Source organism: Acinonyx jubatus, chromosome C1, assembly GCF_027475565.1.
Source record: "Acinonyx jubatus isolate Ajub_Pintada_27869175 chromosome C1, VMU_Ajub_asm_v1.0, whole genome shotgun sequence".
NCBI classification, from domain to species: Eukaryota; Metazoa; Chordata; class Mammalia; order Carnivora; family Felidae; genus Acinonyx; species Acinonyx jubatus.
The window spans coordinates 84,692,598-84,711,031 of NC_069381.1; the positions used below are offsets into that span (position 1 = coordinate 84,692,598).

General features: G+C 39.0%; 1 protein-coding gene and 1 long non-coding RNA gene across 3 annotated transcripts in view; one reads left to right on the top strand and one right to left on the bottom strand.

Moving 5' to 3' along the window:
- LOC128313940 (uncharacterized) overlaps positions 1-18,434 on the bottom strand; it is a 24,431-nt gene continuing 5,997 nt past the window's right edge. Inside the window, exons 2-3 of the long non-coding RNA XR_008295084.1 lie at positions 7,878-7,967; positions 1-7,077 (exon numbers count right to left, since the gene is read on the bottom strand). This is a non-coding gene — a long non-coding RNA (uncharacterized LOC128313940). The remainder of the gene's footprint in view (positions 7,078-7,877; positions 7,968-18,434) is intronic.
- Positions 15,899-18,434, top strand: part of VCAM1 (vascular cell adhesion molecule 1) — an 18,094-nt gene continuing 15,558 nt past the window's right edge. The window contains exons 1-2 of one of the 2 annotated variants that reach the window (XM_015073842.3): positions 15,899-16,118; positions 16,648-16,923. In XM_015073842.3, the coding sequence (XP_014929328.1) occupies positions 16,028-16,118; positions 16,648-16,923 (367 nt within the window). In that variant the 5' untranslated portion in view covers positions 15,899-16,027. The remainder of the gene's footprint in view (positions 16,119-16,647; positions 16,924-18,434) is intronic. The other variant, XM_015073841.3, reaches the window with a different exon arrangement.

Genomic DNA, 18,434 nt, shown 5'->3' on the forward strand with positions numbered 1-18,434 from the left:
CGTTGTTGGTTATGTTGCTTAGTTTTACTGGAGATTTGTTTGTCATAATTCTTTTCTGATAAGTCTTTCTGAAGGGAAAGGGGCAATCGAGATTTTGCTTTGAATTACTAGAGTTTTTAATGAGTTGCATATTTTTGGTCCAGGTACCAGAGTAGAAATGTATTTAAGAAAAGCTGTTTATCTCAATTCCTCCTAAAGATAATAAAGGAAGGCTTTACCATGACTGACATCTGTTCTTATTATTCTGGAATATTACTCATCTATCTAACTCTTCCCTTTGGGTCCATAAACTGCAGCAATATTTCCTTAGAAACCGAAAGGAAAAAAAAATCCTTCTTGTACCTTTAATTTCTAATCCAGTCCTATGATTGGTTAGAATACCTGGCAGTATCCAGCCTGATCAACATGTTTCTGTGTGTCTTTGAGATGAATTTTCTGGTGCCCTGAAATACTAAGCCACATGAAATTTAGACAAACAATATAGACAATATTTTATTTTTATTTGGACATAATAATAGAATTTAAACTCCTATCAGTGACTGAAATTAAATTCAACCACTTAACACAGAATACCAGAAATAATTGTGTCTTAAAATTGTTTATTTTTTGAGCAAGTGACAACACATATCTGGATCTTTCTTAGAAGTCATAGAGCAAGTTGGTCAAACAATTATTACAGAAATGCTCCTAAATGAAGTAAAAGTTGGGGAGAGAAGAGGAGACATCAACACTCTTTAAACAAAAAAAAAAAAAATGTTTTTTAATGTTTATTTATTTTGGAGAGAGAGAGTGAGAGAGACAGAGTGCAAGCCAGGGAAGGGCAGACAGAGAGGGAGACACAGAATCGGAAGCAGGCTCCAGGCTCCGAGCTGTCAGCACCGAGCAGAATCGGGCTCAAACTCAGGAGCTGTGAGATCACGACCTGAGCCGACGTCAAATGCCTAACCGACTGAGCCACCCAGGCGCCCCGGCGTCAATACTCTTGTTTGTAAATGCTCTTATTATAAACTATTTTGGAAGATTTTGGAAGATAAACTTATTGAGGGCAGGCCAGATATGCTCTTTCATTGCCTTATGAGACCTGGAAGACTGACTAATCAAGATTGAGTGAAGAACAAGAAGAGTGTCTCAATACCTTAAACTTTACAAAGAAGTTATCAGATAGAACACAAGTGCAGTGACTGATCTTCCTGACAGTGTCTTGACAATGGCTATGAAAGCTCGATGACCCTTAACATCTTGTGGAACAAAGGAGTCAGTTAAACAAGGTGAAAATGTTAAAGAGGGAATATAAAAAACACAAAAGAAAGATGACAAGATGACAAGTTAAACATAATCCACAGAATAAGAAACGTCAGAAGCCTCCTCCGCAGCACACCTACAAACACCTGCCCTTTTGTTAATACATAAAAGAGAGCCTCTCACTGTAACCCCTTCACTCCCTTGGTAGGGGGAACCCGGAAGTCTAGGCAGCTTGACGTACCTGGTGGGAAAGATCTTACTGTAGGGCAGCTCTCTGGACAATGCATCCAGCAAGCTCTATTTTTCTTAATCAGTCTTTTATTTAGTATTGCTAAAGCCTGGGGCTAACTTTTTTGCTCCACCTACAAAGTCTCACAGGCATTAGTAGATTAAAGTAGACATAGTCACTGAATGATCCCTGTGTGTGTTGGGGAAGAATGATAGGGGGACCGCCTTGAGCTGAAAACTTCTACTCTGAACCAACTTTTAAAGAGAGAAGATGGGGCGCCTGGGTGACTCAGTCCATTAAGCGTCCGACTTCGGCTCAGGTCATGATCTTGCGGTTCATGAGTTCGAGCCCTGCATTGGGCTCTGCGCTGACCGCTCAGAGCCTGGAGCCTGCTTCAGATTCTGTGTCTCCCTCTCTCTTTGCCCCTCCTCCACTCGTGCTCTGTCTATGTTTCTCTCTCTCAAAAATAAATAAACATTAAAAAAAAATAGAGAATAATCAGCCTCTTATGGTATACTTTTTTTTTTTTTTTTAATCATATGAGGTCTGATTCAAATTTTCAGTGTATAGTCACAGATCTCTGAGGACCGTTGATGTCTGTGACCTGGTACCAGTGGAATACTGCCTATGCTCCCAGATAGTTCACCCTTTTGCCTTGGCCTTAAATTCCACCATAAAGGGGAGAGCCTTTTATTCAAGCATTTCTATCTATTAATAGAAAATTGTATTATGGTGAATAAAACAATGGGATACAAAAAACAACATGAAAGAGTTATTCATATCAGTTTCTCTAACAGAAGAATTGTTATAGTTGATGAATGAAGATCAGAGGAAGGGAAATTTCTGAATGAAGAGTTGAAAGAAAGAGATGAAGAGTTTGGAGCAAGAGGGCAGCAATTATCTTCTTGACAAATACCATTTGTGTAATAAGTATTTTCCTTTTTCTGGACACCGGATGCAGAAGATTGAGTTAACAATTTCCTCAGTTCATGGCACATTATCATCACTGGTCAAAGCAAGACTCTTCTTTTATTTAAAAATTGTTTCCATTGATTTCTATTCCTCATTCCCATTCCACCTCCCCCCAGGTAGCCATTGTAACGTATTCAATGTGTATCTTTTTGTTCCCACATGTTCTTGCAAAATGGGTGTGCTTTTATGTGCATTTAATTTACACAAATAACATTGCATTTTATATTTCTATTTAAAAATTTTCTTGTACTCAAAATTTTTTAAAATTTATCCATATATTTAAGATTCATCCATGTTACTTTGTATATATTTAGTGGCTTGCTTCTCACCACCACACAATGTGTACCTTTTCCCTAGGATAAATTTACTTAATGATAAATGATTTTTTTCCCCTGTGCACTTCCCCAGGGATATGCACCCAGATTTCCTCTGGTTATCTCACCCTGGAGGATGCTGAAGTCCATATCCGTGCATATGATCTCTCAGGACCTATGTGAGAATCTCTTTGGAGTCTAATTCTACTTCATCAGTAGAATTGCTGGTGATGAGGTTAGAATATATTTGAAACACTCTAGGGTTTTGTTTTTTTTTTTTTTTTGGCGGGGGGAGGGTGCCACTTTTTCTTGTATGTGAAGTTGGTGAATAAGTGGGGTTATTAGACATTAAAGGATATGCCCACAGTCACTCATGAGTAAGAGTAGACCTTTCTCTTCTGACTACAGGGATTTCTCTATTCTTTGCACCATATCACATTCCTTCCACTAACTTTTCCTATCCTGACACTAGAAAGTGGGTTAGATTCATTGCATTATATTTCCTGTGGGCTGCCTAACCACTCTCTCTTTCCTGAATATAATATAACTAGCAGCTCACAGAGCTAGGTTAGTGATGTGGGAAATATAAGTTCCATGTTGGCTAAAGGCAATGCTAGTGATCTCATTGAACTGTTTTCTGATGTACTAGAAATAGTGCCTCTGTGTTAGCATGAGGGATAATCATAAGCATGCAACTTGTTGGCACAGGTCTTAGAGGTGAATTTCTAAGAAGATGACTGAATCCTGAAGATCTGTTAAGGAAAAGGCAGTGAAGCTTTAAATTAATACCCCTCGTATGTGAAACATATGGAACGCTTGATGTCATGGGCTTGGGGAAAGAGAGACCGAGTTTAAATCTGTTGGGAAAAGGAAATAGTGCAAAGCCACCTTATGGTAGATTCCTCAAAAATATTTTACCAATACTTTATGATAAACAATCTGAGTGTTAGGACATCCGTATTTTGTAATCCACTCCTTGATGTGGTATCATTTGGCTTGTTTTAACGTTATTTCACCCAGCACTGCCACATTCTTCTCTTACTGTCACATGGCAGTCCCAGTGACCACACTGCAATACTTCTCCTATCAACACGAGGTTCTCAGTCCCCAAGAAAGCCTGATACAGTCATTCCAGACATTCTTGCACAGACATTTCTGTCTTTTACAGGGGCTTTGAACTTTGATGTTAAATCAGTGTTCTCTTACAAGGGAGAATGCATTCTATAATTCACAGTGGAAACTTACACCATCAAAAGCAATGATTGAATCTCAACTTGGGGGGAGGGAGAAAGAGACTCCCCTTAGAGTCTTCTGGGATGCAGGTGCATATATCTGGGGAGTGGGAGGTATAAAACATTGTAAGCCTTTATCTAAGAGATTCCTGTCTTCTCCCCCACCATTTTTGATCCATCTACTACTCACCACCTAACCCCTTAACATTTAGGACAATTTCCTCAATGACTTTTTGGACAATCAGCCTCTTTAGAAACAATAACAGTGTCATTAGTCACTTGGGCAAACGGTTTTTACAGGGCCTGTGAGGCCATCATTAGGAAACTGGGTTAAATGATAGGCCAGATTAGAATTTTTGCAGAAAAATTCTCTTAGGTTCCCTCAGTTGCCATGACACTTTCAATTTTTCAAAAAGTAGCATAGTGTATTAGCCCACTGGAAACACAGTGAGCTAATTTTTGGTCAGAGGCTTGGGTTTTAATTGTGCTCTCTGCTGCAAATAGTCTTATTTGGTAACATGATGGCTCTTTGAGACTCTAGTTGGACTAGAGAAATGCCAAGATCTTGTCCAGTTCATAAGTTATTAAACTACTAACCCTACAGGAAAAGCAAACTACAATGGGAACTTGGAATATTGTGACTCTCTTTGCCTTCATTTTCTAATTTTTTGGATGAAGAACACAAAATTTTGTTTTCTTTCATCTTGACACATTTTTCTATGGTTAACCTTCTCCAGAACAAAACTATTAACACACATGGAGGCTCTATGTTGAGAAGCAGGTTAGACTACAGAAATGTGTTTCTGGTCCCTTTTGTTGGATAGCCTAAGAAGAAAAGAGGATCTCTTTAGCAGGGACTCTTTGGAGAATAGTGGTTTTCATACTTTAGTAGAATCAGGACCACAGGCATTGCCGCTCCCCTCCACCCGACCCCTGTTCAGAGTTGCTGATTCAGTAGATCTGGGGTGGAGTCTGAAAATTCATATTTCTAACAAGGGCCCAGGTGAAGCTGATGCTGCTGGTTAGGGGACCACACTTGAAGAACCAGTGTTACAGAACATCATTTGTCCAGTGTTGCGGCAGTGATCTGAATCTGTCCATGTCAACCTTGTTACCAGGCTATAGTTTGTGATGGCAGCCTTTGAAATGATGCCTCAACCTTCTGTTCTGGATTCCAGAAGATTCTGTTTTCCAGTAATAAACACCACACACACACACACACACACACACACACACACCAGCAACACAGAAAATGGAGAATAAGACAAACTTGTATAGTCACTCAATTTCTTTATTCTTCCTCTCTTCATGACTCAAAACTGTAGATAGTCTAGTTCATGTAATTGGCCTAAAATAATTAAAGGAATGATGTATTTTGAATGGTGTATCATCAGTTTTCAACAGAATCCAATAGAGAAAGATCACCAATCAGAGTTCAGATACTATCTCCCTTTCTCTCCCTTTCTCACCCTTTCTCCCTGGAGTAGTGATATTTATTATTTTCTGTTTACCATGAAATGGTTATTCACTCTACGGTAATATCTCATGTAACCCTTGAGACAATCCCATTGGGTAGGTAATATTTTTATCCCCATGTTATGGATGAGGAAACCAAGACCTGGAAAGGCAAAGTAACTCCTCAGAGGTTGCTGAAAAAAGAAGTCGTCCACCGCTATACTGAACTACACTGCCTCCAACTATATAATACTGGAAAGCCATGCCACAATTTCATTGCTGTTTACATTCTGTAAAATGGGCCTATCTCCCAGGGATAATGTGAGAATGAATAAGGTAATAGGTTTATTAAGTGCGACAGAGAAAGGATGTGTTTGACTATCAGCTATTAATTTTTTAAATATTTTTTTTTATTTTTTGAAATTTATTTGTTTTGAGAGAGAGAGAGAACAAGTGGGTGAGGAGCAGAGAAAGAGAGACACACACACACACACACACACAGAGAGAGAGAGAGAGAGAGAGAGAGAGAGAGAGAGAGAGAGAGAATCCGAAACAGGCTCCACACTGTCAGTGCAGAGTCCTATGTGGGGCTTGAACACAGGGACCGCGACATCCTGACCTGAGCTGAAATCAAGAGTCAGACACTCAACCGACTCAGCCACCCAGGTGCCCCTGAAATATTTTAGATGTTACCCTCCTTTTCCACAACACATCAAATGCTACATTGTATAAGCTTACTATTTTCTGTTTTATTCTTTTTGCATGTCTGATCCTTAAAGAATTATTTTTATGCTCTTTCCCTCAAAGTGGTCATGCATTCCTTGTTCCTGTTGGCATTCAATGGAACTACTAAAAAATTATTTTATTTTTCCTGTGCGACCCTAAAAGGCAGATGTTCTGGAGCCACCAGAGATTGGTGGAAAGAGAGTTGAGTTCTAGCGCCGGCTCTGGGGCCCCTCACTGTGATCCCGGCAGTCACTGAATCCTGCTTTTACATCTGATTGGGTTGAGTTTGATCAGAGAGACTCTAATTTTTCTCATTGTGGTATAGGATGGATGATTTTAACATTCACAGACCCAGATTTGGGTGAAACCCATTAATATTTCACAAGGATGCAAAACAATATGACTGAACACATTTGTTTTCTAATTGCAACAACTATAATAATTAGCATGTTGGTTATCTTACTCACCCTGTCATAGATAAGACAGACTGAGAGTTATGAGTAAGCCAAGGCAAGCAGTCTGTAATCCCACCTCTTTACTCCTAATCAGGACAGCACTTCAGAATCCAAGTGAGTAAGCATGATGGGCTTGTCATGGGAATTACCTACAATCTTATCTATTTTTTGAAATGAATCATTTCATAATAATAATAATAATAAACCACTTCCAATTGGCAACATATTATTATTAGTGATTAATTATTGGCAATAGCACTCATACCTGATCACCACTCTTTGGTTGAGAACCACAGGACTAGCTAATTTTCAGATATCTTCCAACACAAACATCTCATTTATGGTCTTGGAACTTTTATCCAGTAGAGCTTCACAGTGGTCTTTCTGGATTCTCTGCTTTGAAGATGAGTTACGTGGCACAATTTCTTCTAAGTTCTGTCTAGTTTGCTGATCTGGAAACAACAACAACAACAACTAAAAAACATGTAGCGATTCTTCGGGGAAAAAAAAAACAACAACACGAGAAGAAACTAAAATTGCCAACTGAAACATTTCTTCTCCAGAATCCTGAAAGGCATGGAAAATGTCAGTTTGCCTGGTGCCTGCTGGCTTCTAAAGATTCCTGTCATCTGAAGCAAAGATGGCATCAGCCCTGGAATGGAGGAATTAATCGAACTCACTGCCTCTTAGGTGTCCAAATCCTTCAAATGGGAAATCTTTTAGGTCTCAGCTGTCTACTTTTATTTTTACATTCAGCATTTCTCCTCACTTATTTATTCCCTTTGGGATTGTTAAAAGACTGCCTAGGGAATTTTTAGAAAATGGTTTAATCTCCATAAGGACGACGTAATATTTGTGTTACAATTTCCCTTTTAAACATTAGAATCACTTAATATTTACCCTGTTTATCCTGGCACAAGGTCTTCAAAAACAGGATATTCTCCTTAAGTCCCATTTTAGTTATAATGTGGCAAATCACAAGCAATCTTTTCTAATTTTTTTATATGGAAGTCTTGGAATTTCCACAGCATATGTTCCGAGCCAAAAAAAATAGAGATTGAAAGCAGGGAATTTTTGAATTCAGCTGATTTACTTCACATAACTTTTTGCAGATACATTTGCTTAACAGGGCTGTGAATCTTGAGTGTGATTTGGAAATGGAAAGTTTTATGAAATCAGAGGAAACAATGGTAAAAATAGTTTACATCTGACGATACCAATCTCAGGAAAAGGTGATGTCTAAGTTACTTACAAGACTTTCCTGGACAGCTACTGGTACAGGAAGACCAAAAAAGGGCTGGGGTTGAGCTGAATTGAGACTGTCTCGAAAGTCGGCAGTGTGCTAGGGCAAAAAGAACGGGAAACATAAAATTAGGAAACTTCTAGCCCTCAATATCAAGATTACCATTTTCTGACCACTACCTCCTTATTTTTTTTCCAATTTATTTACTACAATCCCAAGTTAATAGTTCTTTGACTCTGTGCTTATTGTATGATGTTCCAGACTCACCCTCACTTCCTGTGCCCCTCTTTTGAGCCATTGTCCTAACCTGGCAAACTCCCAACTTTGGTTTATCCAGCATTATGCCTTGCAGAACCTTGCACTCCTCTAGCTAAACCTGGCTGGGGCAAAACCAATGACTTCCTAAGATATTTATTTCATGCCATTTTCTATACCTCAGGCCGCTAACAACATTTAAGATATGTATATACTGAAGAAAGGGGAAAGGAGAGGAGAAGTTTCTGAAAGAAACTCACCATCCTCTTGTTCAAACACTTTGTACTTCTACCCGGTGTTTCCTTTGCTTCCCTGTCTTCCTTCTTCTAATCCATTTGCCCTTCACGTGTCTTTGTCTCATTACTCTAGAATGGAAACTCCATGGGGGCGCTTAAGTGACTCATTCGGTTAAGCTACCAACCTCGGCTCAGGGCAGGATCTTACCACTTGTGAGTTCAGCCCCGTGTCAGGTTCTGTGCTGACAGCTTGGAGCCTAGAGCCTGCTTTAGATCCTGTGTCTCCCTCTCCCTCTCCCTTCCCCCACTCACACTATGTCTCTCTCTCTCTCTCTCTCAAAAATAACATGAAAAAAAATTAGAATGGAAACTCCATGAAAGTAGGCATAATGTTTGCTTTGTCCCCACTGTATCCCTGAGCACCTAGAACAGTGCTTGGAATGTAGGAGACACTCAATAAATATTCATTTTGTCACCGACCTTAGCTGTGGAGGGAGATAGACATATCCATGTCCAGGGGTTCAAATAGAAACATTGGGGAATAAATAAATCCTAGAGCCCAGAGCCTCAGGCAACCACAGAAAGTCTGTCTAAAGCATAAACACACACACACACACACACACACACACACATACATATAATAGGAATGACCTAAAGCCACGAAGTAAGATTTCCATGAAGATCCTGCAAAGGAATATGTGACTTGCAAGATGGCCAGTGTTGGTTTGCTTAGAGTCATAATGCCTGACTAGCAGGTATTTGGCTGATTTGTCTACAGTTCTTTGGCTAGTTATTATTAGCCCAGAAATCATAATGATGATGAGGAAGGACTTTAAGTCCATCTATCCTGCTCCATTCTTCTCTGCAGTGAAAAAACTTGGACCTTAAAAGTTAAGATTCTTGTCCCAGGTTGCCCTTTTATTTATAAAATAGAAGAACCCCAGTATCTCTCCTCCTGACTACTTTTTTCTTCATGCTACCCTGCAAATGTCAAAATATCTCTCTAAACAGTTTAACAATGCAATGTTGAGTTCTTGAAATGGAACTGGGTTCCAAAGGAAAATTTTTATGTGTTGTTTATTAAAATTGGAACTTTAATTTAGCACAGAAATTTAAAATATTTTAAAGGGATATTTCCAAAGGTGTTATGCTTTGGGGGGGGGGGGAGGTATCCATGCTCTAGTCAAATGGCAGAAACATCTTCTTTTATTTGTTTTCCATACAAAACTCTGATCTTGGTCAATTATGAGATCATTCCAAATTAAATAATTAACTAATAGACCTAACACATTTTGGTTTAGAGTGACTTTCTCTTATGGTATTTGCCTCTTTTATCTTTCCCATGTGTTTATTTGTCCCTATTTACCACAATCTCATAAAAGGTCCTCTCCAAGTCTCCCCTTACAATGTAAGCAGATGTTTTGCAATCATTCTGGAATGAGAGGAACCGTGAATATTTTCATCTCCTCATTCCTTAGTGTTGCCCATGTTGCAAGTGAAGAATGGAGTTGGATTTGTTTGGGACCAGGAGGTATGGCGACCACGAGGCTGTTCTCACAGGCTGGCTGCCAAGGAGATCCCCCTTAGGGCTGACTGGAGGCAGCTAGAAGAACATGGGTGGAGAGTGTGCTTTGATGCTCAGGGGCGCCCTTAATTTTATTTTCTAAGCTCTGACAAGAGGCAAAGGGAATTCCTTTTTTGGAGTTAGATCTTGGGCTTCTAAGAGAGAATCTGGACAAGGGGCTCCCATACTGTCTACTCATTCCTCTCTTTCTTGTACACTGTCAGCAGATGCCAAATGCTCAGCATAAGTTGTTCCAGTGTTCAAGCTTCAAAAATGGTCCTGAAAATGGTATTGAGAAGCTTATACTCATCAGCTTGAGAAGTGGGTTCAGTCTCCTGGATCACCTGTCATATATGCATTATGTCAAACTGGAGTTAGACTCATGAGCTTCTGGGTCCCCTAAGTGACAGCATCAATGGGAAGGTACGTTTCTCAACCAACACCGAGACTGAGACACCTTGGTGAAGTGCACTGAGTAGTGAACTGTGAATGAGGAGATCTGGGTTTAAGACCCAGTTCACTGTCTGTGTGATCTTGCCCAACTAAACTTCTCTGAGCCTCAGTTTTCAGCTCAACACCATAAAGATAAAAACAGCCACCTCACCCCTCTCATAGGGCTGCTGTGAGGCTCACAGACAATAATCTCAAAACACTTTGGAAAACTCTTTAGGGAAAGAGTTACACAAATATGAAGGGTTATTAATAACAGAATGAAATGTCCTGAATTATTGCCTCAATAGTTATCTGGGGATGTGATAACGCCCAGCAGCTCAGAAAGCATGCACTCGTTTGCTATCACTTCACAGGCACTTGGGGCACTCAGAGCATCAGACCCAGTAATACGTAAAAATAGGCAAGACTTCTACCCCCACAGCGTTAAAATCCATTGAGAAAGCAAAGCCCATGCTGGAAATAGCAAGCAATGGAACAAATACAAAGCAAGGTGTTTAAGAGGGCCAGAGATGGGGATTAGCAGAGAGTAGGGGAGGGTCATCCCAAACAGGAGAACTGGAACACACAAAGGCATCTTTGTCCACATGAAATGTGAACTTGAAAACATGTGATAGTCAAAGCATAAATGATAAAAATTCTGAACTTTTAATTTACAAAAGGGAAAGGAGAAATCATTTTTATGGTCAGTCTTTTTCCTACTATTATTTTATGTAATAATTCAGTGCTAGATTAGCAATTCAGTCAGTCACTCATATCAGGTGCATGTGTATTATTAAATAGATATTTTTTACTCCTAGTGATGAGTAGTATTTTTCTCAAAATTCCAGAAAGTTACAATAAACCCATGGTGAAATAGGCTTTTAACCAACGATTCTTCCTGTAGTTTGCTTTCCAGAAAATTTCAAACTTCTATCAGCTTGCTAAAATACAATTTATTTCCTAATTATAGATAAGTCACAAGTTGAACTTTGTGAAGCTGTGAACTATGTGAACTGTGCAGTTCTTCTACAGGAACTGAGTCTGTGTCTTCTTTTATGTGTTTTCATGGCTAGCACAGTGTCTGTGTAGTAGCTCCTCAGGAAACACTTATAAATTGAACTGAATTAGGAAATTGTGACAGACACTGCTAGCCACCTACTCATTATCCATTCTTCCCTTTTTCTTATGAACAGTGTCCTGATTTATTTGGGGGCAACTATGTTGTATTCAGTTAAAATATTCAATCTCCCACCTTTCCAATGAGCTGTAAGAGAAAGCCACCATCTGGAACTTATTGAAAGCTCTTTATTTATTATTTTTTTAATGTTTATTTATTTGAGAGAGAGCGTGCAAGTAGGGGAGGGAAGAAGGTAGGGGGGAGAGAGGACCTCAAGCAGGCTCTGTGGTGTCAGCAAAAAGCCTGATGTGGGGCTCGATCTCACAAACTGTGAGAGCATGACCTGAGCCAAGATCAAGAGTCAGATGCTTAACCAACTGAGCCACGAGGGACCCCTGAAAGCTCTTTAATAGGGGATAAACTCCACTGGCTTTGTCCTCTTCCCCTTCATTTTTCTCTTATTTTCCTGCTTGAAATACAGATGTCATGTTTGTAGATGGAGCAGCCATCTTAGGATCAGGAGGATTGTCCACATGCCAAGAATGACAGAACCAGCAATTAGAATCAGTCTTGGTCTTTGATGTTTCCTTCAGTGTCGAACTGCATTGCCTTGCACCTCACGCTAGTTTTGCCACTGTAAAAGATTTCTGTTACATAGAGCCAAATGGAATAATAAACATAGATCCTTTGATTCTTAAAGCAGGGAGAAGTTGACATGATAGAATGTACTGAAGTACTTTGTCACTTTCCCAATCCCATTCTGATGTGCCCTCCAAAAAATGAATTGCTCTTTCTCTCACCTGGGTGAGAATTACTGTCATAATGAGCTGCTGTTATTACTGGGAATGTCACTTCCCTCAGATGTGTTAGGTCACCTCCAGGGAGGATCATAATAATTTGCCTACTTGAAAGTCGTGAAAAGGTTGGAGTTGCTACAAACTCAGCAATTATTAAATAGGCTGAGAAAAATATGCCTGAAGCATCTCAGAGTCCAATGAGAGAAGCTACAGAAGATGCTTTAAATTTTCATATGGACGATAGGGGATTGATGAAATTAGGCTAGAAAGGATGGATTGTACTGCCTACAATTAAAGAATCCTAACAGTGGAAGGCACCTTAGTGGCCATCCAATTGGATACCTTATATGAGGCAAAACTTGACCTCTGCCATGTTGTTAGATGTCATCCAACCTTGCTTGACCACTTCTAATGATGAAGAGTTGGTGAATTCATGAGGTGACCCTTTTCATTGTTGAAAAGATTTAATAACTGGAAAGCCCTTTTTTTACAGTGAGCTCAATATGGCTGTATCTTAATGTTTTTACATATATATGGCACTTTATATATTTAAAGAGTTTTCACATGATCACATTTAATTTGATAGTCATAAAAATCATGTGAATCACTTGAAATGGTACTGTTACCCCTATTTGAGCATGTGTAAGTGAGTGCAGAGAGGCTACCTATACTTATGCAAGGTTTTACAATTCCTGAGTAGAGTAGCTGGATTTGAACTCAGGACTATTGGGTTGTGAGTCAAGTTATTTCTCAAATTGTTATTATTTTTCCACTTGGTATTGTTTTACTGAGCCCCTAAAGGTCACTATGTTAAGTGCTGAAACTCTCATGGGGAAAAGACACACGTATTCCTAGTCCTCCCCAAACCAATGGGGGCTACTTCTAGCCCTTGGTATAACACAGAGTAACAAGTGTATTCTTTCCTCTGCATGTCAGTCATTCAGTTATTACATAGCTTCACAGGCATCTCTTATCCAAACAAAACATACTGTTCCTTCAACAGCTCCTACTAGACCAAGGATTTTGGAGCTGTCTACCATCTTCATCACTTTTCTCTGGACACTCTCTACGTTTTGTCTCTTTCATAAGAAATGGTATCCTGAATCAGATACCTCTGCTCCCAGTATGACCTTGGATTGCCTCAGGTCATTAGAAAGTTGAATGCTATGAGTACAGCTTGAGCTTGTTGCATCTATTTTGGTTTCTCATGGTCAATGCTAGCTTGTGTTCACTTTATGGATCACTGAAACCACCAAAAAGTCTTCCTGTGGATTGTGGTCAAGTCAACTCTCCTCTATCCTGTACTCAAGTATTTGATGTTTTACATCTAAATACTGTATTTTAATGCATTCCCATTTTTTCACTTCACTAGCTCTGAGATCTCCTTTATCTTGATTCTGTCATTTCTAAGGTTAACTATTTTTTCCAGTCTTCTGTCATGAATAAATTAGATAATCACGTCTTATGATTATTGATAAAAATGTTGAACTGAACAATTTCAAAGACAAAACACAGGAAGATTAGTCCCAATCTGTCAAACATATACTTGCAGCTCTCTTCACTCATTGATTCCACAAAATTTAATGAATTCCTTATCTTGGTCTAGATGTAAGATGAAAAAATAAATAAAACCACCTGAGTTTATAAGTTGGGAAAGATAGACATGTTCACAGATAAATGTAACATGACAGGTGCTCGGCTACCAGAATGCATTAGTGTACAGAGGCCATAGAAGAGTGCAATCAATTCAACCTGGGAGAAGCAGGTGAAACCTCAAATGGTGTACAACGCAAAGATATAATGAGGGACTTTAGCAAATACTTTGCTGAAAGCACTATAAACTAATTCAATAGATTAGGTATTTCTTCAATGTTCAAAACTTGGAATCATATCCAAACTCCAAACTGAAGTTATTTACCATGACTTGGTCTTCGGGATCCCATCTTAGATCCCATCAGTCGCTTGTTTTTGTACTTCAGAGTAATGCATTAAAATTCCTTAATCCCCTTTAGATTTCTTCTGAAGTTAAGCAGACAACATAAATGGTTCGGATCATCTTCTTCCATGACGCCAACTTTGTAAAGGGCCATTAGGTTACTTGTTTACCAACCAATTTTGCCTGAAGCCACTTTTCTGATCCCTAGATATTTGGTAGGTGAAGTCACACATATCTCATCACAGCCCCAGAAGAACTTCTCTTACTTCTCCCACTTCTTTTTCTTTCCTTGTCCATTATGACTCTATCCTCATCAGTATCCAGAAGGATGCCCAAAAGCCTCTCCAGCCATGAGGGGACAGGTGTACTTTTCAAACCTCAGTTATGGCCTTTGTTACATAGCACTGGGCTATTGGTTATACACATCCCGAGGAGCCCATGAGCTTGGGGATTTTCTTATAGAATCCAACTTTTTCTCATGCCATATTTACATATTATTTTTAGCATTTTGAAAGTTTCTTTTCCAAATTTTAATTCATAGTATCTATTATTGTACTTTTGTTGGATCTGCTAAGAGCAAAACCATGCATTAGATGCTGGGAAGGCAGAGGTTGATACAATGATGTACAAGAACTGCTCCCAAGCATTAAAGGAACTGATGGTCCAGTAGAGGAGGTAGACAAGTATGTATATAATACAAGGAAGTGGCTATTCCGGTTTCTTTTTGATTAACAAGCATTTTGCAAAGACTTGAGCTATGTGTGTTCAAGGCTAAAGCAGTCATTTTAAAAATAGCTTAAAAAAATAATTTCACTGGACAGGGTGCTATGGGATGGGAAGGGCATAAAATTGGTTATCATCACCTCCCATATAATAAAAACAAATTATTTGTCACGTTTTAACTGTGTCTGTGGTCCAGTGCAAGAGAGTTACCACTTCGGATGAATTCCATACATTTGCATTTAAGTCTGAGAAGGACTTTCCATTACCAGGCAGTTGAACCAAAGGATTGGTAACTTATCTGAAACAAGAGGGAAAAATGATTTCTCTTGCCTTTAGTAGTATTCCTTTACTTTCCACTCAAGAAAATCATTTCAGAAAGTTGATATTTGTTGTTGAAAGAATTATTTTATGAGTATTTTATGAATAGAAAGTATAAAACTAAGAAGTAATGCTGTCTCCCTTTTTAAAAATAGCTCACAAAAGATAAGACCTTTTCCTTTTTCTTGTGAGAGAAAAAATTAGACCTTACTTTGGAATTTGCAACTACATCTTAATGGAGAAAAAAATCAGTTCACATGATGTAGTGGTTACTTAGCCACTTCAAAGTCAAGAGTAAAATTCACTATTCTCTCTCTCTCTCTCCCCCTTTCTTTCTGCCTGCTTGTCTATTTCTCCCCTTTCTGTCTCTGTTGCCCTCCCTTTCTCTCTCTGGCTTTTTCTTTATTCTGAAATGAGCATTATTCTCAAATGCACATTACCTTGCAAAGATACCCTTTTGGACTGAAAACGAGGAAAAGCTTTAATTTTATCACCTTGGAAGTGTTTCAGTTTTCTGTGGCAGAGAGAGTAGCTTTAGCAATGAGAGCAAATGAAGGGGTTAAAACTGGACTTGGCTGGGTGTCAGTGAAACTTTTTTTCTGGCTCTGCTCCGGGTTTCCCCTTGAAGGGATTTCCCTCCGCCTCTGTGCCTCTGCAACAAGACCCTTTATAAAGAGCAGACTTTCTATTTCACTCCTCACTGAGCCTCACTGGCTTTAGGAGCTAAAGCCTCTTCCAGGGCATTTTCAGGTGGGACAGAAAGAAGAGTTTTGGGACCATCATGTTCTCATCACAGCGACAACTAAAAATGCCTAGGAAGATGTTTGTGATCTTTGGAGCTTCAAATATACTTTGGATGGTGTTTACAGTTTGTAAGTTCTTCTCTTTGATCTGTTTCAAATGCTCACATTCCATTTCAGCCCTGATTTTGGCTTCAGTCAGTTTTGCTATGGTAGTAAAGAAAGGCACTAGGATTTTTAAGCAGTGGAAAAACTTAATTTAACATAACATGTAATGTGCTATTGAGTATTGCTATGTACCATTGTATTGTCATAGTTGGAGCTGCAAATTGATGTTTTTCAGATATATTTTTCCAATGTCAAGTAAATAACTGGATTTATCTCTAGTAAGGTCTATCTCTTCAGTTTCCTGTACTTGATAATGATCTTAAGCTTACCAAATAACAAAATAATTTTGATAAATGGGCATCAAGGTTGGAACTGACACTTCTCCAAGATTCTAACACCTTTGGCACTGACTCCAATTATTTTTGGCTTCTTGCAGTTAGTTTAAAATTTAGGAAACAGATCAGCCAGACTGTATTTTGGACATTATACTAGGACAGAGAAGAGGGAGTAGAATACTAAACAAAGTTTGCTTTTCTCTTTTTTGCCTTCACAGCTCAAGCTTTTAAAATAGAGACCTTCCCTGAAAACAAAATTGTTGCTCAGATTGGTGATGTCGTTTCACTGACTTGCAGGACAACAGGCTGTGAGCCCCCATCTTTCTCTTGGAGAACCCATTTAGATAGTCCACTGAATGGGCAGGTGAGAAATGAGGGGTCCAATTCCACGCTGACCATGGATCCCGTTGGTTTCAGGAATGAATACTCTTACCTGTGCACAGCGATTTGCGGATCTGAGAAACGGGAAAAAGGGATTCAGGTGGAGATTTACTGTGAGTACTACAGAGAATCTTTGATTTTCTCTTAATTTTGCTTTAAGTTAAGTTTCTTTAATGGATAGTTTTAAAAGAAAAAACATCAAAGGATATTCATGTACAGATTCTTGGCTAGAGGACATACTGCACCAAGAAAGTTAGAGGCAGCTGAATCTAGCTCTAGAAAAGGAACCCACACCTTGGTCTTTATTCTAACTGCCACAAACATAGTGACCGTGGGTAAGACACAACCCCTGGGTTTTTCTTTTCTTAGCCATAAAATGAAGCTCTCTGAAGTTTTTTAATTGTATTGTTCAGCAATTTCTATTTGATTATATCCTCACATGTTTACTTGGTCATACATCCAAATGATTTATGAATTCCATTCTTCAGGGATTTTCCACTTATTTATTCTTACACAATTTTGTGCTTAAAATCAGCTTAAGCAGGAGATCTATAATTTAGTAATAGGCTTCAGTACAAGTTTTCCCTTTGACATAAGAAAAGTATCCGCAAACATTTCACTCATTTGACTTTGGTATAGATAAATTTAGGAGGGCTGTTTTTGTTTTTGTTTTTGGTGCCATTAAGCCTTAATGCTCAACCACTCAACCTCAGGATAATTTGTGTAATGGATTAGAGTTACCTGATGCATGTTAATAAACACCCCTACGTTGCCATTCTACCAAACTGCATCTCAGTCCATTCTCAATGCAGCGTATAAAGTTAGCAAGAGGAGTTAAAAACCAATCTGAAATAAAAATCTTGCCTTTGGTTGCTGACGACTACTCTTTCAGAAAAACAAACCAAACCAAACCAAACCCTGGAAACCTTTATGGCCGTCTCTTCATGAAGATCCCATCTGATTACCTTATAATTATTTTGGTTCCCTTCTGCTATGGTGGAGCTCAGTTTTGCCCAGTATCTGTAATTGATTCTTCAGTAAGCCCCATGTGTTGCTAATGTGGCCCAAGAAACTGTGCTTGGCCGGCTGCTTTCAATTATGCTGGTTGTACATGCATTGTTTGTGCAGCCTCCTGAGCTCCTTGAAAGGCCCCCTTATGTAAATACAGGGGAAAATAACAAGTTCTTGTATTACCTGACAGCAAACCATGTGGGTTATGGGCACATTTCTTACAGAACAGGAGGGATAGAAATTATTGGTGGAAAAATTAAAAATACTGGTTCTTTCACCCAGCAAAGCATTTCCGATTCCTTTGCCTTTGCTCTCAAGTATCAAGTAGTTGAAGATTTAAAAAAGAGAAATAAAGACCCTTCTGGCTTTAATTATCTTTCTGGAGGTTTTTTTTCCTTCAAAAATATCTGGCTCTCATTATGTTGAACAATCGTGTCTCCATTCCACATTTGATTGTAATATTCTCCAGAGCTGGGACCTTTGTGTCCTTATTACACAGAGTCCTGAATCCAGCCGATGTGTTACCATCATGACAGTTTGTAATGAAAAGGTAGCCCTTGCAAAGGAAGCAACGGCTGACTGAAATAGCACGTTCCCTTGGCACTGAAAGGTT